At 37.0% G+C, this 22,837-nt stretch overlaps 2 protein-coding genes across 5 annotated transcripts in view; both read left to right on the top strand.

Annotated features, from left to right (window-relative positions):
- The window catches only part of LOC105034727 (uncharacterized), a 53,748-nt gene extending 45,445 nt beyond the window's left edge, over window positions 1-8,303 (top strand). Inside the window, exons 8-9 of one of the 4 annotated variants that reach the window (XR_012142154.1) lie at window positions 7,802-7,931; window positions 8,053-8,303. The gene's annotated coding sequence lies outside the window, so the exon portion shown is untranslated. Of the gene's footprint in view, window positions 1-6,787; window positions 7,545-7,801; window positions 7,932-7,999 lie in introns of those variants that run through there. The other 3 variants (XM_073259615.1, XM_073259616.1, XM_073259614.1) reach the window with 3 other exon arrangements.
- A 2,796-nt stretch (window positions 8,304-11,099) lies between these two features.
- Window positions 11,100-12,971, top strand: LOC105034726 (uncharacterized). Its single transcript, XM_029261702.2, has one exon. It carries the CDS (start codon window positions 11,345-11,347, stop codon window positions 12,143-12,145), a length of 801 nt encoding a protein of 266 aa, XP_029117535.1. The 5' UTR covers window positions 11,100-11,344; the 3' UTR covers window positions 12,146-12,971.
- The last annotated feature ends 9,866 nt before the right edge of the window (window positions 12,972-22,837 follow it).

Raw genomic sequence — 22,837 nt, forward strand, 5'->3', positions numbered from 1 at the left:
AAGGAGTCTGCTTTTGTAATGCTTTAGTTGGTAGCTTGTTCAGCAGAAATATTGTTGTATTAGCAGTCTCTACCCAGAAACTTTTTGGCGGCCCTTTCTCATGCAGAAGACATCTTGTCATCTCCATTATTGTTCTATTTTTTCTCTCCACCACTCCATTTTGCTGTGGAGTGTAGGGTGCAGTGAGCTGGTGATTTATGCCTGCATCTTCACAAACTTTGTTGAATTTTTCTGATGTGTATTCTGTCCCATCAGTTCTTATATCCTTGATCCTGCATTCACTTTGGTTTTCAACTAGAGCCTTATATCTTCAAAACACATCAGCAACCTCAGATTTGTAAGTGAGGAAATAAATCCAACAAAATCTTGTGAAATCATCAATAAATGCAATGTAGTACTTACTCCCCTTCAAGGATGGCATCTTCTGAGGTCCAACATCTGTGTGGACAAGTTGTAATTTCTGTGTTGCTTTCCAGTCTAATTTTTGAGGAAAGGGAAGTCTTGTTTGCTTCCCATATTGGCAGGCAGCACATACAGGAAGTTCCTCTTGTAGATCAGGTCGTCCTTCAGCTATCTGATTCTTCTTCATATAGATCACCGCATTGTGATGGAAATGCTCTAGTCGTTTGTGCCAAAGCATTGTATTGCTTTCTTGTTGTGAAACAGCAGCTTGCTCATCCTCCAGCATATTCAAGGCAAAACTTTTGCCTTTCATTTTTATGTTGAACACCTCCCTGCCTTCAGCATCCTTGATCATGCAATATTTGTCTTCAAAGCAGACTTCAAAGCCTTCCTCAACAAGCTATCCAACACTTAGCAGATTTTGGTCAATGTTAGGCACATACAAAACATTAGAGATGAGCTTTAAACCTGTTAGGCTTTCTATTGCTACTGTTCCTTTACCTTTTATTGGAATATACTTACCATTTCCAATTGTTACTTTGGAAATAGCTGTTTTATCAAGCTCTTTGAAAAGATCTTGATCATAGGTCATGTGGTTTGTACAACCACTATCAACAAGCCAGCTTTCGGAGGTGCTTCTGTTTGCAAAGCATGTTGCTGCAAACAGCTGCTCCTCGTATTGTTCAGCTGCAGCACTGATTTCTCCTTGCTGTTACTGAGTTCTGCAGATCATCTCCATGTCTCCCTGTTGACTGCATTTATTACATTTTGCATCTGGTCTCCACCAACATTTCTGCTGAGGATGATTTGTTTTCTTGCAATGAGGACAGGGTGGATAAGTTCCATTCTTTTGATTGTTGTTGTTGCTTGGCTTGTTGTTGTTCTTTTTGTTATTTTTCTTATTTCTATTGCTTTCATTGGTCTGTGTCCTAGCTTGAAAAGCTCCCTCCACAGAACCTTCCTGCCTCATGAGTCTTCTTTGTTCCAAAGCCTGCAAAGCATTCATTAACTCTGCCAAGGTAATATTTGATAGATCCTTAGAATTCTCCAGGGAGGAAATTGTAGCTTCATATTTTTCAGGAAGTGTGACTAAAATTTTCTGAATAATTCTTTCATCAGAAAAATCTTTACCTAGCAATCTCACCTTGTTTGCTATTGTAAGCAGTTGCTCTGCATAATCTTTTATGGTTTCTGATTCCTTCATCCTTTTCATTTCGAATTCTCGAATCAGATTCATCACCTGCATATTCTTTACTCTTTCATTCCCTTGATACTCTTCCTTGAGATACTCCCAGATTTCTGCAGCAGATTCAAGTTGCATGATCCTGGTGAGAACTGTAGGTGAGACAGCTGCTAATAAACAGGCTTTGGCTTTGGCTTTCTTTGTTTTGTTCTCTTTATGACTTTTAAGTTGAGCCAAGGTTGGCTTAGCTCCAAGTGGAGGAATTTCGTAGTCTTCCTCTACTGCTTCCCAGACATCTAGAGCTTGTAGATGAATAGTCATCCTAACAGCCCAGGTTTGATAATTGTCTCCATTGAAGACTGGTGGTGCCGTTGTAAAGCTTATGCTTGTTGCTTCCATCTCTGCAAAGCTTGGCTCACTCACTCTTACGGGTCCCTCGAGACAATTTGCTCTGATACCAATCAGTTGATTTATGGCAGGATTAGACTTATAAGCAACAAAATTTGACTTAAAACAGAAATGAAATTTTTCTACAAAATAGCAATGGAAAATAAAATATGCTCATATGCTTCAGAAATTTTGCAACCTTCAACCGAACATGATTGACTGAGTAATCTTGATTGCAACCCTTACAGCCATCTCAGCAGCTACTAAGGCATGACATTCAACAAATATACAATTGATGGAAACAAAACCAGAAAAATATGTTCAAAAAGATTACTGGAGATCATACATTGAAAAAAGTAAAAAGAAAAAGCAATCCTAGAAATGCAATAAAGCAGAATTATATGTTCATAGAAAACCAAAAAAGAGTCTCTAGATTGTGATAACATCGATGAATGGGTGAACTGCACTTGCTTCTGAGTTTTTTTTTAAAAAAATAAGGGAGTAGCCAGTCCCTAAAACCCTTAAATTTTCCTACTGAAGCGAAGGTAGGATTTGATCCAAATCCCTATAGAATAATTAAAGAATTAACTTAACTGCAAACAAATGATACTATATCAAGGAAACAAAGTTGAAGGGAGGCTAAAGCATCATTTGATATGACCATGATTGGAGAAGGATCCTTGGAGCCTAGATACAACAATCTTGGAGTAACCCTTCATCCACAAATATGATGCCTGCAAAATCTACAACAATCAATCATGACAACTTTGCTGGAAGAGTTGTGGATTATGAACTTTGCTGCCACACACTTAATAGCTGGTTCAACTTGCCATCAAAAAGCGAATCCTTAAGAAGGGATTGTGACCCAACAAAAGTCTGCTTAATGAAATGGACTAGTTTAGTCAAGATGTTGTTCATGAGGTGGGAGCTGTCAGCTAAGATAAACAAGTATTTTTGTTGTGTGCCAAGCTATTTTGAAGTAATTACTCCACTCTTCCTGCTAAAGTAATTTTCTCCAGGTTAGCTGGGGTGGTTGGGTTAAAGTGAAGTTTGACTATATTAACTTAGTTTATGTCAAAATTTTACTATTTGGCACAATAAAAGGAACAAGTCCCTTTTATTTTGCCTTATTCTGCAAGCAAACACAGCCTTAGTTCATCAGAAAATTGCTTAACCTATTTCAGCCACTATCGACCACCATTGTTTTGTACTTGCACCTTCTATCTTCAAATTAATTCTTAGCTACTCCCCTCCACCTAGCTTTATTATCTTCAATACACCTTCATGCACATAGAATTTCCATTATCCACAACTATTTACTTAGGCAACCTTGGTAATTATCCTAGAATATTTGTAGCTTCAAACTACAAGCCTCCACTTACTAAGTGTTAACCATTGCCATTAATTGATAACCCGTCCAATCCTCAATTCCATACCTTGACACTCCAAAAACTAAGATTTGATGAGCACCTTGCCTAATCAAATCACACCCTTTTCTCAACCCTTAAATCTCATTAGCACTCATCCATCTTGGAAGAATAGCATGTTCGTCTTTGAAATTATTGTAGGTACAAGTTATTATGATCATTCAAAATTGATACTAATGGAAAATAAGTAGTCTCCTTGCTCCTATTATCATACCAAAAGAAAAAGAACCACCTCAAAGACCAATATTTATGTATAAACCATGAGTTAGTCTCTCGTATCTCATGTTTCCGCTTAGTACTGAGTCCATGTTTCGAGTTAGTAATAATTGTCTAGACAATCTTTAATCAATGTGGTGACTGAAACTTAATTTTTACCTTCATGCCTTTAGGATCCCATTATTTGGTCTTGCAAGTTTACATTGATGTCCCACCAACTTTGGCATTTTCATCCTTATGACGTGTTTATTCGTCTTTTCTTCCCAATGAATGATTCACACACTTCTATTGTAAATGATATTCTTTTGTCTCAAATATATGTGATTTAAAGTTTTAAATACCAGTGGGATGTCAAAGCATCTCAACATCCCGAGTGTTGAGAAGGGATGAGTTGGGAAATAAACTGGGATGAGATGGGACATCCGTGGGATGGTGAGCAACCCGTTGTACAGGAAAACTAGGATGGGCCCATCCAGTTGTATTGAAAGTGAAAACCTTGACGTGATTGTCCCATAATTACGAAAACTCATTCCATATGGCTTTAATCATATCTGAACTTCCCTCTTTTATCTCCTTTTCTTCAAAATGCAAATTCTTCATAACAAAAATGTTCTTTAATTGTGGGGAAATTTAGGTCATAGATTTTGATGGAAACCTTACTTTCATATACACAAACATAAACAATGTTTGGTGTCGGCTGCAGTAAGCAGGCAGTTAAGGGATTGCATAGCGCATATGCGATACGTTGACACATATATGATTAGTATTTTTAAATTGTATAAAAATAAGTAAATTATATGAAGTACATTAACTATATTAATATATTACCATGCATGCAATGTTTTAAAATGCAGTTGCAATAACCAAGCAGTCAAGGATCACATAGTGCATATGCGATATGTGGATGCATATTCAATTAGTATTTTTACCTACACAAAAATAAATAACATACATTAAGTATGATAAAAAATTAACAATAATGACAGTATTTGTATTTTGATAAAGAATATCGATATTAATAACAACAGCAACGAACAGTTAGTGCTTATTACTTAATATTTAATAGGTAATAATAATAGCAACAATTATATCATAATTGAAACCCACATTCAACGTAACCATCAGTTTGAACATTCTCCATCTGCACAGGCCAACATAATCCAATGTTTGAACCCATAGTGCTAAGTGGGTACATGCCTAGCCGCACGATGCTCATGGAGCTACAAATATGGTTGAGCATGGTCCCAAGTGGATTGCCCTTTCATCCCCTGTGGTATGACTGCATATAGCAATGCAGTGTGGCCGAGAGACTGAATATGCATATGCAGGCTCGTATACATGCATACATACATAGGCATACATTCATACTTGCATACATTATATATGTATATGTATATTCAAATATATATAAATACACACATACATATATGTATGCAAATGCATATATATGTGCTCATGTGTATGCATGAATGTTTGTGTTTGTGTAGGCACACATATGCAAACACATACACATTCTCATTAAATTACATTTTTTGTATCTTCTCCTAATATCAATCATTATATCTTTTATATGCTGAAATCAAGGTTCACCATTTTGATATTGGATCCCATATCGGTACTATCCTATTACAGTATCTGATACACTATTTGGTGCGGTACATCAATGTGATTGGCGGTAAAGGGCAGTACAGCAAATCATGGTTGGAATTATTTGCCATTGTTTTTATATCATCACTTTTACGGTACGATTATGGCCTGCAGCATTCACCATGCAAGCTCCTTTTGATTTTGGCTGCTGTTATGACAAGTCTAATAAGTAGATGCCTAATTGTATCTGGAAAGTTTTCTTGACTTGTTCACTCCTGATACTTGCTATTCTTGTTCTTATTATCTTAGTTGTTAACATACATGTGAAGTGCACCTTTCTAAATTTCCAGAATAACACCTTGTGAAGTCAGGCATCTGCTTGTTCCCAGTCAACAAAATATTACTCATCAGATCATTCCTGTTTCAAAATTTGTTCATATAATTGACCTAGTAAGGAAGTAATATTGATGTTGGTACTTTCTCCTGAATCGTAATTTAGTTCTCCAAGATTGTTGTTATATGTCAGTTTTCTTGTTCCATTAGTGTTACTATAGTTCCATCATTCTCTAACACCACTTCATAGTATGGCTTGAGTTTAAGTCCGCAATTTTTGATGCAATTCATGTATCCCTTTTATAAACTGCTACATATAAACTTACAAAATTTACTGACATTTTTCTATTCAAGAATTCATTCATTAAGATAGTTCATTCCCAGATAGTCTCCTGAAATTCTCGATTATTGTTATTTATTGTCTTTGAGGTGACCATGCCTATGTCTTATCCCATTTTTCAATTAATTGATACCAGAATCCTTCTAAAAATTGTCTGGCATTTGTCTATTGAATGATCATGTTTGCTAAGATTTTTCATTCCTGATTAATCTCCCAGGGTTATCCATGGTATTTATGCTTTTTGAAGTATCCTTATGCATCAGTTCTGTTGTGAGTTTTCTAAGTCTTTTTTTTCTGCCGAAACTTGGTACTTCTCAAAAATCTAGAGTTGCCTTGAAGTCTCTTGTATTATCCTCTTATTTCTCAAAGATGATGTTAACCTCATTCTTATTGTGCATAATCTGATCCACATATCTGTTTGTCACTTTGTTTTTTTTTTGGGGACCGACCTTAGGGCCATAGTATGTATCTCAAGAAAAGTGGACTTTACTAGCTTTGTTAAAAAGTACATAGCTTGAGCTTTGTTTCCTTCTTCATTCTCTCCTTAAGAGGTCAGTCATGTAATCCTATTGAAAATTTTATTTGAATTCTTTACTTCAAACCTTCTCAATTTCTTTTCTTTCTGGAGGAATCCATGCTGAGGAACAGTTCTGTTGATTAGAAGAGTGCTAGTTTTTCATCAAGGGAAGTAATGAGTGTAATGTTGAATAGTGGTTTAGACTCTGACCATCAGATTATTTAAGCCAATTCTCCTGCTCTCCTGAAAATGCGTGCATGGCCCTTGTTTGGCATTTCTAGAAGGAGCAAATGAGATTATTTTTTCAAGAATTGTCTTGAGTAAATATGATAAGATGAACAGAAATGTGTTTCTAAGGTGATTTCTATCTTTATGGAGGCCATGTTTCTTTGTAGATTTACTGAGGTGGTTCAAAGTCTCCAAGGCTTATGGATGCTGATGCCTAATAAGGTTGCTAGATGAAGCTAGTTTAGATGTCAATTAATTTGATGTTCTGCTGGGTGAGCAACCTATGTCTCCTTGGGATGCTTTCAATGAATCACACAGAGAGGGCTTTATGAATGCTTTCGAGGCCTGTGTGTTGGTGGAAATGATGCTAAATTGGCTTATAGATGTGGGTCTATAGCAATACAATTGATTGATTGCAACTGCTCTATGAATGCCACTTGATGGGCTTTTCAAGGCAGCAAACTGAAAAAATCTACCATTATTGCATCCAAAGTAAGTTTTTGTCACAAGAGAAATTTATGATTTATTGGCCAATCATATTTTAAGAGAGCTTATGTTTTTTCTTTTCTTTTTTTGGTAAAACTTATATGTTTCTTTAAATCACATTAGCTCCACCCTTTTGTAGCATTGCATCTTGAGAAATATTGACTGGTGTCTGTGTTTCTACTGGCCCAATTCAGTTGTCTGGTGTCTTCCTTCAGTTTATGTTATAATCTATTTGCTATACGTGACATTTCATGAGCTCTTTCTATTTTTGTTGGATGTTTTACATTCATGACTGATATTTGTGACTCATCATGTTGGTGTCACTTACATGTGCATCACATTCTGCTGTTGAAATCATTATTTTACAGATTTCATATATGTTTGTGGTGTAGTAGATGTCCAATGAAGCCACTTTATTCGTGTTATAAAAATTTCTTGACAAGGTTTTAAATCCTGTGGGATAAGGCTGTCCCGATTTTTTCATGGAATGGGACGCGCCACCGTTCTATCCCGTCCCAACACTTGGGATGGGATATCCCAAGATATCCCGATTGGGATACTGGGACGTTAGCGGGACGTCCTATCCCGACACATGGGATAGTACCTTGTCCCGGTGTCCCACGGGACATCCTGCTGGGACCTGAATTCTTGTTTCTTGATTCTAAGGAATTGATAAGAACTAGACCTTTGTTTAGGTTTGCCAGTAGACCAGGAGACTGATACCAGAATAGAACTCCATGAGGTAGTGCTTTTGCCACTGAACTGCTGCTTAGTTAGGAAGCTTTATTTTTTCAAAGACGAAATTATTTCTGCTCCCACTCAGATGTAAGTAAAACTTGCCATCTATTTTCTTTGCATCAAATCTTTGATCAACAGTTTCTCGATCTTGTCAGTGTTGATGGAAGCTGTATCAAATCTAAATGAAGTTCCATTTTTCTCCTTTCAGTTTATGATCTGTTACAGATGGATTAGTCATTGGTCAGAGTCCATTTGCTGCTGTGTAGGAATTTGTGGCATTTATCTTGTAGGTTCTACAATTGTAGTTGTATCTTATGTTTGGAATAAAGGCTTGTTGGTTATGGTTCTTGTGTTGTTACAGAGACTGCTGTTATGTAGTATAAGATTAAACCACTGCTATTACGAAAGGAGCAACACACAGGGCTCCAACTTCAATGCTGGTGGCTCAAATTCTGACCCCGCAATGTGTGCATATGAATCACTTTATCACTGCTGTTATGTTGTATAAGATTAAACCACTGCTATTACGAAAGGAGCAGCACACAAGGCTCCAACTTCAATGTTGGTGGCTCAAATTCTGACCCCGCAATGTGTGCATATGAATCACTTTATCACACAAGACCTGCCTTGGCCCTTCCCAGTTGCATGCAGTTCTCCCCACATTCTTAATGTGGTCCCTTATGACTTGCAACTGGGACCCAGTGTGCTGAACTTGTGATTCCATCTTTCTCTAACATGTGCTTAGAACTGGCTTGGGAATGCGACAGGTTTCTGAGACTTGTTTCGATAAGTAATTGTGCAATTCCATTTTCCTAGATCCGGAGGTGTCTGCAGGTGGTAGAACTTTGTTGCTCAAGTCTTTTACCTCTTTTATTGTGAAGCTAACTAGTAGTAGACAAATGGGGTAAATACCCAAAAGAGAACTCATCAAGTTTTTGATAATAGATTTAGGGTCAAACCTTCAAGATTATTTCCAAGTTTTATCGAATAGAATCATATGATGAATGTCTATGGAAAAAAAGAATCGATCATAAAGGATGAACCAAAAATCTCTGCAGTTGGTCTTGATCCTAATAAATGATACCTACTGTTTTTTATGCTCTGGATGTCTTTCAGAATGTTCAGATTGTGAAGGCTTGCACCCTCTAGATATCCACGACAGCATTTAGTTAAGGTATAAAGAGTAGAATAGGAGTATATGTCTATTGGAATGGCTATGTTGGAGGCAGGGTTTGGCAACACTAAGAACTGTTTGAGTGGCGCAATGACTTGTTTCAAACCTTGTGCTTGCTTTATTGCGGAATCAAATGCTGCCTCAAGGTGTAGTAACTATCTAGGTGGCATCCGTGGTAGCACAATTCATCTTCACAGATTAAACAGAGATTGTCATCAAAAGCTAAACTCCAAAAAATGGAGGCAGGTGTGATATTCATTAAAAACTGTTTCGCAATGACTTGTTCCAAACCATGTGCATTATTCCAGAATCAAATGCTTCCTAAAGGTGCAATAATTATCTAGGTGGCATCTGTTGTTGTACAGTTGATCTTTACAGATTAAACAGGGATTTTCATCTAATGCTTAGCACCAAAGAGCTCCCTAAGTGTACAAAAGTCATTATTGTTCATGGAGGACCACCTGCCACAGAAGAGGAGCATTGAGGACTAGCGGTCGGGTTCGGTTTGCTACTTTGCTCTAAACGGCCCATCCATGATCTTAAATACACTTGATTTTTAAAGGTACCGCAATTGAAGTGTCCTCTGTTTGGTGCTCTGGAAGAAGACAGTAAATTGAATTAATTTATGGTTATGTTCAGCAGCCTTATTCCTACTCCGAATCCAAGGCAAAGTCTTCGAAAGGTGAATTGTCCTTTCTTGATTTGCTTTTATAACTTTAAACTCCTGTTGTCTACATCATGATCGAGCTTGATACGACATCTCTCTATTGGTTACTAGGTCCAACATCAACATCTTTCTATGTCAGTCAACAGGACTCAACCAAAACACCACAGGCGATCATTGTTAAATTCTTAGAGCATAATCCTGTGACCATCTGAACTTCAGGTTAATGGCACTTTATGGGCTACACATAGGATCTGTTTGGTTCATAAACGAAATTAGAGTTAGAATAGATTGAAATAAGAATCAAAATGATCATATTCATGAAATCCTTGGTTCGGATCGAAATGATTGATTGAGATCTTTTTAAAAAATTAATTAATGAGAGAGATTTTTGGAAAATAAATTTTTAAGTAAATATTTATAGAATGGGATTTGAAATTTAAATGATTGAGGCGTTCACGTTCTTCTTTAGAATGGGAATGGGAATGGGACTCTTCCAACCGAATGAAAGTTGTTCCCATTTCCATCGAGAGTCCAGCTCCCCGAAGCAAACATCCCTAGAACTATAGAATAGGTCCCCCAGCCACATTGATGGATTGGTAATTTATTCACAAATCCGTTCATGACACGGACGCAATCGTCAATGGCAAGCTATACGGCCAGGCTATATTGTAGTCTCCGATGGTACACGGTCATCAAACAAATTTAAGTTTCCAGATCTACGTATATGCAAAGTCACAAGGGGGTGGGTTCTTGTCAGTGCACCGAAGCAAACGCCTCAAGAGTCGTAACTCTTTGTCCGTTACCCAGACTGACAAATCAAACTCCTCAAGAGTCGTAACTCTGTCAGTCACCCAGGCCGAACACTTTTAAAGGGTAGGTTCAGATGCGTCCCGCCCACCTTGCCAACACACTGTCCGCTGCTTATGCGTCCTCAGCCGATTGCTTCCCGTCCTTGTGGGTCCCAACTCCATCCTTCGGCGAAGGAGAAATTGTTAGATGAATCGGAACAGCTTCACCATGTTATCTCTTTTATATTTAACAATTCAAGATCAAAATAGAGATAAGAATTTAATTTTTTATGCATTGGATACATGCCTCGAATTTGAATTAGTCCATTGGATCGGATCCATCAAATAATTTTTTCCAACAAAAAGCATCCCAACGGAAGGCTGTCTGCAAAAGAGCTACATGCATATAACCCTTTACAATGATTGGTACAGAAAAATTATTGATTCATCAGATCCATCAACTTAATCCAACTTCAAAACAACATGCACTCACACATTCCTCTGTCTGCTCTTTTGGTATTTGTTTCATGTTTCTACATGGTGCTTTGCTGTTGGATTGGTCCGCCGGTAAGCTGGTGGAGTTGGTCTTAAAAACAAATGGTAATAATTTCTCTTGGTGCAGGGAAGTATGTGGAATCTCGCTGTTTTTCCCCTTAAAAGTCCATATCTGTGGTTGTGCTGTTATACCCTATCTATTTTGGGGGCTCGCACGTGTCGTTTGGCTGTTTCTCGGAACCGATCAGCAACTAACTCCTCCGTGCCTATAAAAATTTATTTCCTCTCGGGAGAATGGAAGGTCATTTCAGACAGGATGATGCCACCCTCAACTCAAGCTTGTGTGGCTCTTTTGGGAGGGAAGGCATCCCCATAAATGGGAGACTCCTCTCTCCATGCCAAACTCCACCATCTACAAAAAGAGACCGCAACCCAAGTCACAAAGATGGAAGGCCCACCCCAACAGGCTCCTTCCCCACCACGCCCACCTCCTGATCTCTCCCTCACCTTGGCACCATCCTCACCTTCCGGCCGTGACCCCAGGGACGTGAGGCTCTTCCCTTGCCTCTTCTGCAACAAGAAGTTCCTCAAGTCCCAGGCTCTTGGAGGCCACCAGAATGCCCACAAGAAGGAGAGGAGCATCGGGTGGAGCTCCCAACTCTACCAGACGTCCCCAGCCACCCACCTGAGCCCACCTCCCTTCCCCATCGCGTCCCACTCTTGCAAACCCCTCCCTCCGGGCCGTCCCTTCACCGCCGACCACCCCCAGAGCTTCGATTCCTATGGAGTCCCTCGCTTCGCCACTCGCCACCCCTGCTTAGCCACCGTGAGCAGCAGTAGGGCGTTGTGCGCCGCCAGAGACCCCTCCGCAGGCTGCAGCGAGACGATCGATCTCCTCAACTGGCGGAGGGCCTCTCATCCACCGCCGGTTCCCGCCGCCGACGAGAATGATCGGGATCCTTCTTCATCTACCTGTTGTAATGATGAAGACAACACCAGGCTCGACCTCTCCTGCTTAGCCACCGTGAGCAGCGAGACGATCGATCTCTTCAACTGGCGGAGGGCCTGTCATCCACCGCCGGTTCCCGCGGCCGACGAGAATGATCAGGATCCTTCTTCATCTACCTCTTGTAATGATGAAGACCACACCAGGCTCGACCTCTCCTTAAGGCTCTAGACCGTGCTTATGTCAGTCGTAACTTAGAATCAGCCTTCTTCTTATTGTTCTTTATTTTATTTTATTTTATTTTATTTTTCTCATCTTTCTTTTTGCTTGCTATTATATATATATATATATATATATCTTCTTTTGTTGCTTTGGATTGTTTGGGTTTGGCTTTCCATGGCTGTAAGGGAGTTGATATTGCTGGCTACTGCTGTTGGGGGTCCAGCAGTTTGGCAGAGAGAGGAAAGGGTGGATGGGAAGAAGACATATGCATGTGATACAGCTTGCTTTGTGTTTGGTGGTGGTGGGGGTGCTGATAATGAAAATGGGTGTACGTTTCTTAAGCTGTTAGATCATGTTCCCCCCCACTGCATCTTTTCATTTCATTCTGGAAAAGCTTGGCCTATCAAACTCACTGTGCCACAAGGGTTTGGGAACAGGACTTTGATTCCTTTCATCGGTCGCTGTCATGTGCTTGTGAGCAAGGACGTATGTATATTCGTGCTGCTCACCATTCCATGTCTTGTGTACCATGATGAGAAAATACGAGGAAATTTGACCTGTTACTGCTCTTATTTGGCATGGTGCCGAGCGATCGTATCGACATGGAGCAATGCTGATGTATATTATGACAGCCGAGGCCTACCTGAGGTGTGTTTCACTAGTCTTTGTTGACTCTGTGACTTTGTTTTGCGTCCAAATTATTGGAGAGGTTGGTTTGATGTGCAAAGAAAACTTTGCCTTGATTTATTTCTGGTCCATCAAAAGTTGCCATGTGCCTGTTGCAGCAATCGTTGTAACGCTGCTCGGGTTGCATAGATTTTGGATACTCCGTGGATTAGATGGAACAAAACCTGAATTCTGTATGGTTCAAAATTTTATTCGCATAACTATCTGATTGGAATACTGCAATAGGAAGGTTAACAGAGACATCAACTGCTCTACCTGTAGGAACATAGTTGGCCAAATTAATTTGAATAACAACCATATTATTGTTATTTGATATCAAAATAATATTGCAAAATTTTTAACTATGATAATTAGTAATTAATGATTATTAAACTTGTTGATGTTATGCTTTTTGTGTGATAACAATGATAACATTTTATTATAAAAAATGAATATTTTAGATATTCTAACTATAATAAATATTAAATGATAAATATTAAAAAGAAAAAAATCATTTCGATATCCTCTCAACTTAGATTCAATTTCACTTAACATTTTTTTGAGTTTAAAAAAGTTTTTAAAATGATCCTTCAAGTTAATTAAGTGGTTTAAAGTGATTCTACCATCTATTTTCATTGATCTAGGCTCGCGAGATTCCATCATATGATAGTCACTAAGATTTTTATGATTGAAATATCCTTGTAAAGGGTGGTTTAGAGGGAGAGAAAGGATAAAGAGATGTTGGAAGAGGAGGTGATGAGAGTGGATGGAGCTCATGACCAAGTCAGTTGGAGAGGAAAGATGAGAATGCGGCTGAGTTTAGAAAAGAAGAGGATAAGTTGAAAGGGGAAAAGGTAGTGGAAGTGGATAGGATCAAGTTAGATACAGAGGATGGATGGAGAGGAGAGATGAAGACGGCAACGGCATTAGAAAAGAAAAAGAGGTGCTGAAAGAGGAAGTGATGGAAGTGAGAAGAGTAGAAGAAAGAGCATTTTTTTTTATAAATAAGCCATTTCAATAAGGAAAAAATGATCCTTTATGATGGTGTGTTAATGGTATTGGATGTCGGTAGGACTCAGGAACATATTAAACGACCACTAAACTAACTTCAAGGACCACTTTGAAACTTTTTGAACTTGAAGATTATTAAGCGAAACTAACATTAAGTTAGGGTGTTAAAGTAATTTTTCTTTTTTAAAATAATAGATTAATTAATGATCGAATGTCAAACATGTTACTATAATAATAAAATATTATTTTATATTAAAAAATATATTTTAAATATTGTAACTTTAATAAATATTATAGTACTTGTCAAAGTTTCATTCAGGAGAGAAAAAAAAGAAAAGAAGAAGTTGGTTGGGATGAGTAATTTTGGGAGTCTACACTAAGAATAATTGATTGAATTATCTTAGTGGAGTGGTTGGACTCAAAGCTAGTTTAACTAGGTTACGTAAAAATTTAGGTTAACCGAATTAAATTCTTGTTATCTAGTAGGAATACCTTGATCGACTCCTTTTCATCCTGCCTTACTCCATTTGCAAATGCAATCTAAGAGTTGTCAATTATGATGTGACTTATATATAGCACTAGTTTTTAAAAATAATGTGTGCTATTTTTGCAAGGCAACTTCTCAAAGAAAATCCAACAAGAAAGCATAGGGTGCTGAAGTTAGTGAATGAAAATATGTAATTAATATGCTTTGATCTAGTCCGAAAAGATGAGCAATTTAGAAAGTCTATATCAAGATTTATGAGAATAGCTTTTAGATTTTACTCCCTATGTTTCTTCTTCTAAACTCTCTTTTGAAAATGTTCCATATTTATCTCACACTCATACATCTCAATGAATTCCAAATGTTTGATAACCAATACGTAACAAATCAATATAAAGTATTTCATAAAACAAGATAAACTAATAAAGATAGAATTTTCTCATCATACACTAATTGAGCCAAATCCATTGAGAATGAGTATCTTGTGATTTATGAAATTGAATGGGAACCAAGCAAGCCAAGCAATTAAGTAGAGTCTATTGACATGAGAATTCAAATATCTGGTTTTACTATTAGGGGAGGGCTTGTTATAAGATAAATACTATATACGCACTTTTATACATTCTAGTGTTTTAAAATATAGTTCACGCAGTCATATATGCCCTCATAGAAATTCCATCTAGGCTTGGATTAATTGAGATTCAAGTAAGCCACTATGTATAAATTTTGGTAGGGATCCGCAGCTGGATATCTATCATATGCAGGACTTAATTCACATATTAAAACTTTGAATGGGCATTACTTTTGTATACAATGTCTCTCTTTTATCTTAGTATTTTTATAGATCTATAATGCGGTAGCTAACTAATACACCTATATATCAAGTTTGAAATAGCCTTGGTTGTGAATCGTCAAGGGTTCTGAAATGCCCATAAAAACTTGATTTACTATTTGTAATAAATGTTAAATGAAACATAACTCATAATCTATGAATAATTGAGTGACACAACAGAAAAAGATGATGTGTGTAGAAGTTGAGGTCTAGGTTCTCTCCAATTTTAGTATTTTTTTTTGAAAGGCCTAATTCAAATTTGAAGACACTAACCATATTAGGATAAATAAGAGTCCTTGTACCATACTTTTGTATAATGATTTGAAGATAATTGATTTTCACCTTTCCATAAAAATTTGGCTAATGTTTCTTTTGTTCTAAAAGAGACTAACTTGTGTAGATTAAAGGAAGAAGCCATTCTCTCTTTGATGGGATAATGTTGGTATCTAAATGTAGGGTCCTATATATGTAAACCTTTAGATTGTTGGTCAAGACTCACAAGTAGTACTAAAAGTTAGTCAAAGAGTTATCTATGCCTAAAGTTCTTTGAATAATAAAATTAAGAATAATTGATATTGAAAAGGAGACATAAAAGATCGACCTAACCATATAGGAGAGAAGATCATGAAACTCACAAAGCTTATATCACAACTAGTGTCTTGAAATTCAAAATCTTCAATATGCAATATTGTATCAGGTAACATGTCTTCTTCTAGAGAGAAAAAGGAGAAGGTAAAGAAAAAGGGTAACCAAAATTCCAACTTTCCATCTTTCAAAGTTGAAGCTTGGCTTAACATAGATATTTATGATTGACTTGTGGATGAGGAGAAACTAGATAATTAGATTAGTCAACTACAAAACTACTTTAACTTGTACAGTTATGCTAGCACTTATCGGAGAAATTTTTATATGCATAACTAGGACATTATGATATAACTTGGAAGAAGTTTTAAAAAAATAGATTAAGAAGAAATTTTATCCAATTGGCTATGAAGAGATTGATGAATTGGATCGGAGTATCTTCTACAAAAGTATGACTAGTACATCCAAAATCATACTATTGCTTCACAAGCATGCATGCTACCTCTTGAAATCTCTGTTATTAAATATGCAATCTTCATAAAGTATATCAATGATCTCCATAAGAATATCTAAAAGGATCTAAAAATTTTTGAAGTGGAAAGAATCAATGAAGTTAGCATGAAGGTGATAAGTATAGTAGAGAATGACAGATTAAAAGATTGAAAGATAGAGTTAATAAGAAGAGCAATAAGTCACAGTGACACAAGTCGGGGCCAAAAGATCAAGGATCCGATCGTGCAAGCTGAGGGTATACTCGCAAAAGCAAAAAGGTTCACCAAATCAGGTTGCGGAGAATTCAATTGAGGTAATCTACAATTAAGAGACAACTTGTGGTGTTCACATATTAGGGAAAAAATGAGTATGTTATTCTATCTTTCTTTAGCAATTTTTATGATGATTGCAAAGACTAGAAAAAAGGAAGAGCATTCACCATTGGTTAAGGTTGCCTTTTGTAGTTGCACTAGAAAAAGAAAAGCATTTCGGTCATATATATAAAGGCCGATATAGGTTGCATAACAGCAAGATAGAGTAACATCATCAAGAACTTTCACATAGAGAATTCAAAAGCCTAAATTCAGCTCACTATGATCATAAAGAGAGGAGTACAACAATATTTGTAGTATTCTGGGGTTCTTATATTGATAAAAATTTATGGGATCCTTTGGAACTCAATCATTGCTTGAATAATAACAAAATAAGACTTCTAGAAATAAACTCATGCCTTAAGAACATTCTACAAGCAAATATAAGTCGAACAATAAACTATTCTATCATTAGATTAGTCGAATGATGCCATAACTGTCATCTAATCTAACCTAGATTAATTTGAACTAAAATTGCATCCGGCATGGATCACAAAAAATTAGGATAGAAGATATGGAAAGTTGGTCCAAAAGGTAGAGCAAAGTAACATCCAAGCTAATTTTGCTTACAAAAATTATTATGATCATGATGAGAATAGTGGACATACAAAAGATAAGATTGAGAAAAAATTACTAAGTCAAAACTAGATCCTTAGGGAACAAGAATGAAGGAGAGTGCTAAGATGAAAGAAAAGACAATTTTAGTATAGCAAAGGTCAGGGAGTTAGTTGAATTTGAGCAAATAGACTCTAGGGTAACTCTAATGAAGAGGAAGTTTAAGACGGTGGCAATGATGGATATAAAAAAAGGTGCAAAAAGTGTCTTCCACTTTTTTTCTGGATAGTTAGTGCTCTTTTACTTCGAGATTCTACTCAAGCAAGACATTATTGGAGCCATCATAGATCCTAATAGCTACAAAAATCTCTTTTAATAATCCGATATTGAAAGTAGAGTTGAAGACTGCATATCCACATCATTATTGATATAAAACTACTTTGAGACTAAATGTCACTAAGCGGCATACTTTCAAATTTGTCATTAAAAAAGGTATATTAAGAGGTGACCTATGAAGTGGTCCATTCAGATATGGGTCAGGTTAGTCTCAGGATCCTTTATTTATAGGAGATGTGATTTTCTACAAGCAGCATAAGAAATACTATTTTGTCAAAGACATGAAAGAATTTATTATTAATGCTAAAATAGAGAGCAGTATTATGTTATGATTTCTATGTACAAAGTGAAAGGCTAGTTAATGCTTGCAAGAAATTTATTCTATTGATATTGAGAGAGGTGGATACTTTTCAGCATAGAATTACGTTTCTTAACAAAGATGTTGAACTCAAGTCAAAAAGCTAAGGTTGGTGGGCTACTAAAGAAGTTTAAGGGTCTTTTCCAAGAAATGAATAGGTTACCACTGCGAACCAATTGAGCATGAAATCCAATTGGTTAGGGATTCCTCATTATCCAACGGTGGGCTCTATCGCAATTTGCTCATGAAGAATGAAGGAACTAAAAGATAGATTGCTGAGCTCCTATAGCATAGAGTAATTAAGCCTATTATTTTTCCTTACAAATCAGCTGCCATGCTAGATCAAATTAAAGAAAGATGGTAATTGGAGAATATGCATCAATTATCATGTTGTACATAAAAAAGTTACCAAGAATTAATAGATACAGTCTACCATGGATTGTTTATGTACTAGATTGATTAAGGCATACATGCTATTTGGCTAAGCTAAACTTGAATCTAGATATCATCAAATTCATATTTGTGAAGAAGACGTGGAAGAAAGCTTTTAAGACAAAAACAAGTTTTTTTTTTTTTTTGACTGGTTAGTGATGCATTTGACTTGTGCAACATCCCTACCACCTTCATGCAGTTGATGTTTGAATTAGCTATTTTGACCCTATATCAAAGACTTTATAATCGTATATTCGGATAACTTGTTTAATATGGAGCAATGGTTAGGGGAGGAGCATATCTAACACATTGCATAAGTTTTAGAGGTGTTAAATAAAACTCAGCTAAGGCTGAACCTTAAGAAGTGCGAATCTGGAAAACAGTCTCTAGCATATCTTGGATATATAGGGTAGAAGGGAATTGAAGATTGACGATGAGAACGTAATGGTAACCTCTAACTGGTCCTGATCCAAGACAGTGACTAGGTTTTTAAGCTTTCCAGCAGTATGCTATATAATATGTTCAAAAGTTCATGACATATTTCTCAATCATAGCTATCCCTTGGACTAAATTAAATAATGGAACGAACAATGATCTCTTGACAATGTGGAACCTCTAAAAGAAGGCAATAGGATCCAAGAAAGTCGTTTTAGTGCCTTCAGACCTACGTACAGTGGACAAATTCTTAGAACAAGCTCCAATTACATGAGCATCAGTAACTGCAGGAAACGTCATCACAGTTGCACCCTGAGATTTATTTCGACGAAATAAACCGACGGTTGTGATATATGACTGACCACCAAGCATGGATTCTCCGGAAAAAACTCCTCTCCCTCAAACAGGAAGGCAGCAGTGGTAACTGCGAAGCAACTGCTATTACTTCGGTACCTTCGTGAATCGCAAAGGATTGCTACAAATTTTTTGCGTCATATTCTATACGAAGAATGGTATTTGGATTTGGATTATTGCCGTATCATCGTAGGCTGATAGGAAGACGACACACATTGTTTTGTTCGTTCTGAGTGGCCGCGGTCGGGCAGTCTGTCCCAAGACAGCAATCAGGATTCTCTTGTCAGGCCCTCGTAACTGCATGCAGTGGTGGCATCCACGTTCGCTAGTCAGTATATTTGCTGTCCGAGACCGAACAGCTGAGCTGCTCCCATTGTCCCTTTATTAGCGGTCCACCTTGGTTTTCCATGCGCGCGCTCGCGCACATAGAGAGAGAGTAATGCACCGGTCAACCGGAATTGACGGCTTATAATAGCTACGGGTGGATATATCCGTCGATGATACACCAGATAGGTCTTAAATATTTATATATAATTAATAAATTTAAATAATAATTTTTAATTAAATATTTTTAGATGAGATTTAAGATTATTATAAATTTATCGGAGTAGACACAGCCTGTAATTTATATGAACTAATAATACTACTATATAGGTTTTTTTGGATTGATCATAGAATTTGTTATACTTGTAATTTGATCTAAATGAACTTGGATTCTTAGTCAGATAAAGGTGCTGAGTTTAAATGGATGAAGTATGTCAGTTATATTTATGCAGCCAAAAATAAATTTAGATGACATCTCTGAGTAATCTTTTTGGGTGGTATTTGCTGACTATTCTTTTTATGTGAGGTGCTGCAGATACTGCCGCCTACTGATCTTCCCAGCCCTCTCATCCTTCAGGTGCCTCCTGAGTGGACCAATTGGAGGAAAGCAGCATAGTGGGGGTCACGGAAGATAGGCGCCGGACTTACTGCAGATGCGAACGCGGACAACCATGCCACTGCCAATAGATTCTCATGTCGGTACATTATCTCCGGAACCAGCCAAACTAGAAAAATCCGAAGAGACTGCATGACATTTATAGTGAAGTAAAAGATTCCAGCAGTGACATTTTTGTCAGACGTCCTCCTCAAAGGTCACATCTCCTTTGTAGTGGATAGGAAACTTTCAGATGCCATGTGCTGTTTTTTTCCCAAGTCGATAGCCGGATCCCAGCTCTCAAAGCCACGCCTCAGAGGTTGAGTGCAACAAGCGATGCTGCACGGCTCAAATCTGGTATCAAGCAAAAGCCCTTCATGGCAGGTGCATTTATATAGCCCAGCATATCTCATACCTAAGCTTAAAATACATATTAAATTCTTGACCAAACGACCTAATTTATCTATACATGGTCCTTGGAGCAGTACGTGCTCGCTTCAAAAATCGTTGTGTATGTACTCTTTCATATACGATCTGAACTCAAAAAGGATCCTCTTGACAAAAGGGAAAGGAATACTGATTCCTTTTTCCTTATCTGAATTCAAAAAAAAAATCGATGATATATTTTTTTTCAACTAAAGATGTAGAATCAGAAACAAAAATAATGAAATGTCATCAAATACAACTTCTTATACTAGAAAGAGAAGTATGTGATGCATGGTAGCAGAGACGCATGGCTGAGGCTGCCTCAACTAAGTCCTAGAAATGTAGTTGAAAGTTTACATAAAATAGTGCAACAGTTATTGAATTTTTAAAACTAATGTCTTTCAATTTCCTGTTCGATTCTATCTCTTTTTGTATCATGTTAGGTTCTTTTTTTGTACATGTTTGTTGTGACATCATGTTGAAGCAGATGAGATGATTTTACAACTTAACCACCACAATAAAAAATTGTTAGAAATCTTTTAAGCAAGCAAAGGTTGAGACAAGGATAACCCTCTTTCACCAATGCTTTGTTAAAGTGTAATTCAAAAATTTACTTGTATGTCAGATGTCTTTGAATAAGTGTTTGCAATTCAAAAAGTAGTTATTGAGTTGTTGAGATCTTGTAGGAGTGGATATGTTTTCGAATAAGTGTTTGCAATACAAGAAATAGTTATTGAGTTGTTGAGATCATGTAGGAGTGGTTTAGAGTTGTTGAGTATTTTTAACAAATTTGTTTCCATGTAAGCCTATATATAGCAACATTTTCAGTGAATATGTATGTAGTAAACTTTAGTTATCTTTTTTCAGACACAAAAATATCTCTATTTATTTTCTCTATTTCAGTGTTCAACTGTATATCAATTAGTTTTTCTTAAGTCTCTCTTGTAATCACTAACCAATCTTCTTGATTCCAACAATTTTGTGGCATCAGAGCCAGGTTCTTTTCAAAATTAGGCTTAGTGAGTAAAACAAAGACAGGCCATCAAAACATTGTAAGTATCTCAGAGCCCCTAATTCTCATTTTTCAAAGATGATTCTTATGAGTTTTGAAGCATCAAGATGAAGATGCTGTTCAAGTCTCAGGGTCTTTGAGATCTCATAGAAAATTGCTATGCCGATCCTGATGAAGAGAATAGGCTGAGAGAAAATAGGAAGAAAGACTCCAAAGCACTTTTCTTCATCCAGCAAATAGTCCATGAGATTGTTTTTTCTAGAATTGTAGCAGTATTTACTTCAAAAGTAGCTGGGACAATATTGTAGGAGTTTCAAAGTTCCTCTAAGGTAATTATTGTGAAACTTCAATTTCTTCATCGTGATTTTGAAACATTGTTTGTAAAAAATAATGAATCAGTGCAAGATTTTTTGTCTAGAGCTACTGAAATTGTTAGTCAAATGAGATCATATGATGAGAAGATTACTGATGAAATTTATTGGTGCGAGATATCGACCGGCGCCGGAGAAGGTGAAGATGGCTGAGATCGATACGCTTTGGAGGAAAACCTGTAAGAAAAAGTCTCGATCGGAGGCTGCTCCGATAAGAACCCTCCGATGCTCAAATCAGTATTTCGTTTCATAGAGAGAGGAGCATGAGAGGCAGAGTAATGGCTTATCTTGGGGTCTCCTTTTTTTGTCTTCCTTTATAGTTGGAGTCTGGAAGTTATTAGGTTCTGATTTGTAGGCTGCCGGCTAGGCCTCCTGTCGCCTGTCCGTCGCTTAGATTGTTAGTCATGAGTGTTGTTGGATTTTCTATAGGTGCTAGTGCATATGAATTTCAAATTTTTTTTAAATTCAAAATACGGTAGAAAAATCAAATTAAAACACTTTTAATCTGAGCATGTATTCATCATATGAAAGCACATATGGATCTAGTTCATATTATTGAAATTAACATAAACTGATTTTAGGATGAATGAATAAAATTCTGTAATCAGTTCACATACTTGAATCATTTTTCTTTTGCTTTAAACTTGTAACTGGGGTTGAATCCAATTCAATCTCTGGATTTGGAGCCGACCAGATTCTGAATCAGTAGCACAAGCATCTTACCTCTACGGATATCCACAGGGTTGATTTGGATAGGCTCCTCTTAATCCTGCTTGCCTGAACCAAAAGTCTGAATAGGCTTGAACCAAGCCTGGTTAGGTTTGAAATTGTAAACCCTTTTGATCTTTCTTTCTTAATTTTTGAAGAAAATAAGAACCTTTTTTTTTTATCCCTCAACTAATCAAGAAGAATAACAAATAAGAAGTGATTGTAACTAACTCTCAACAATTTGAGAGGAAGAAGATGAAACCAAACAACAACTTGGTGCCAATCAATTGACAGCGAAATAATGCTGCCGTCCACCTCTCTAAAAGCTCCAACAAGGGGATGCCAAGAGAGAGAGAG

Source organism: Elaeis guineensis, chromosome 6 (assembly GCF_000442705.2).
Source record: "Elaeis guineensis isolate ETL-2024a chromosome 6, EG11, whole genome shotgun sequence".
Lineage (NCBI taxonomy): Eukaryota > Viridiplantae > Streptophyta > Magnoliopsida > Arecales > Arecaceae > Elaeis > Elaeis guineensis.

Bases quoted from the DNA above. Each gene is read 5' to 3' on its own strand.
- LOC105034726 (XM_029261702.2), top strand. From the start codon at position 11,345: ATGGGAGACTCCTCTCTCCATGCCAAACTCCACCATCTACAAAAAGAG.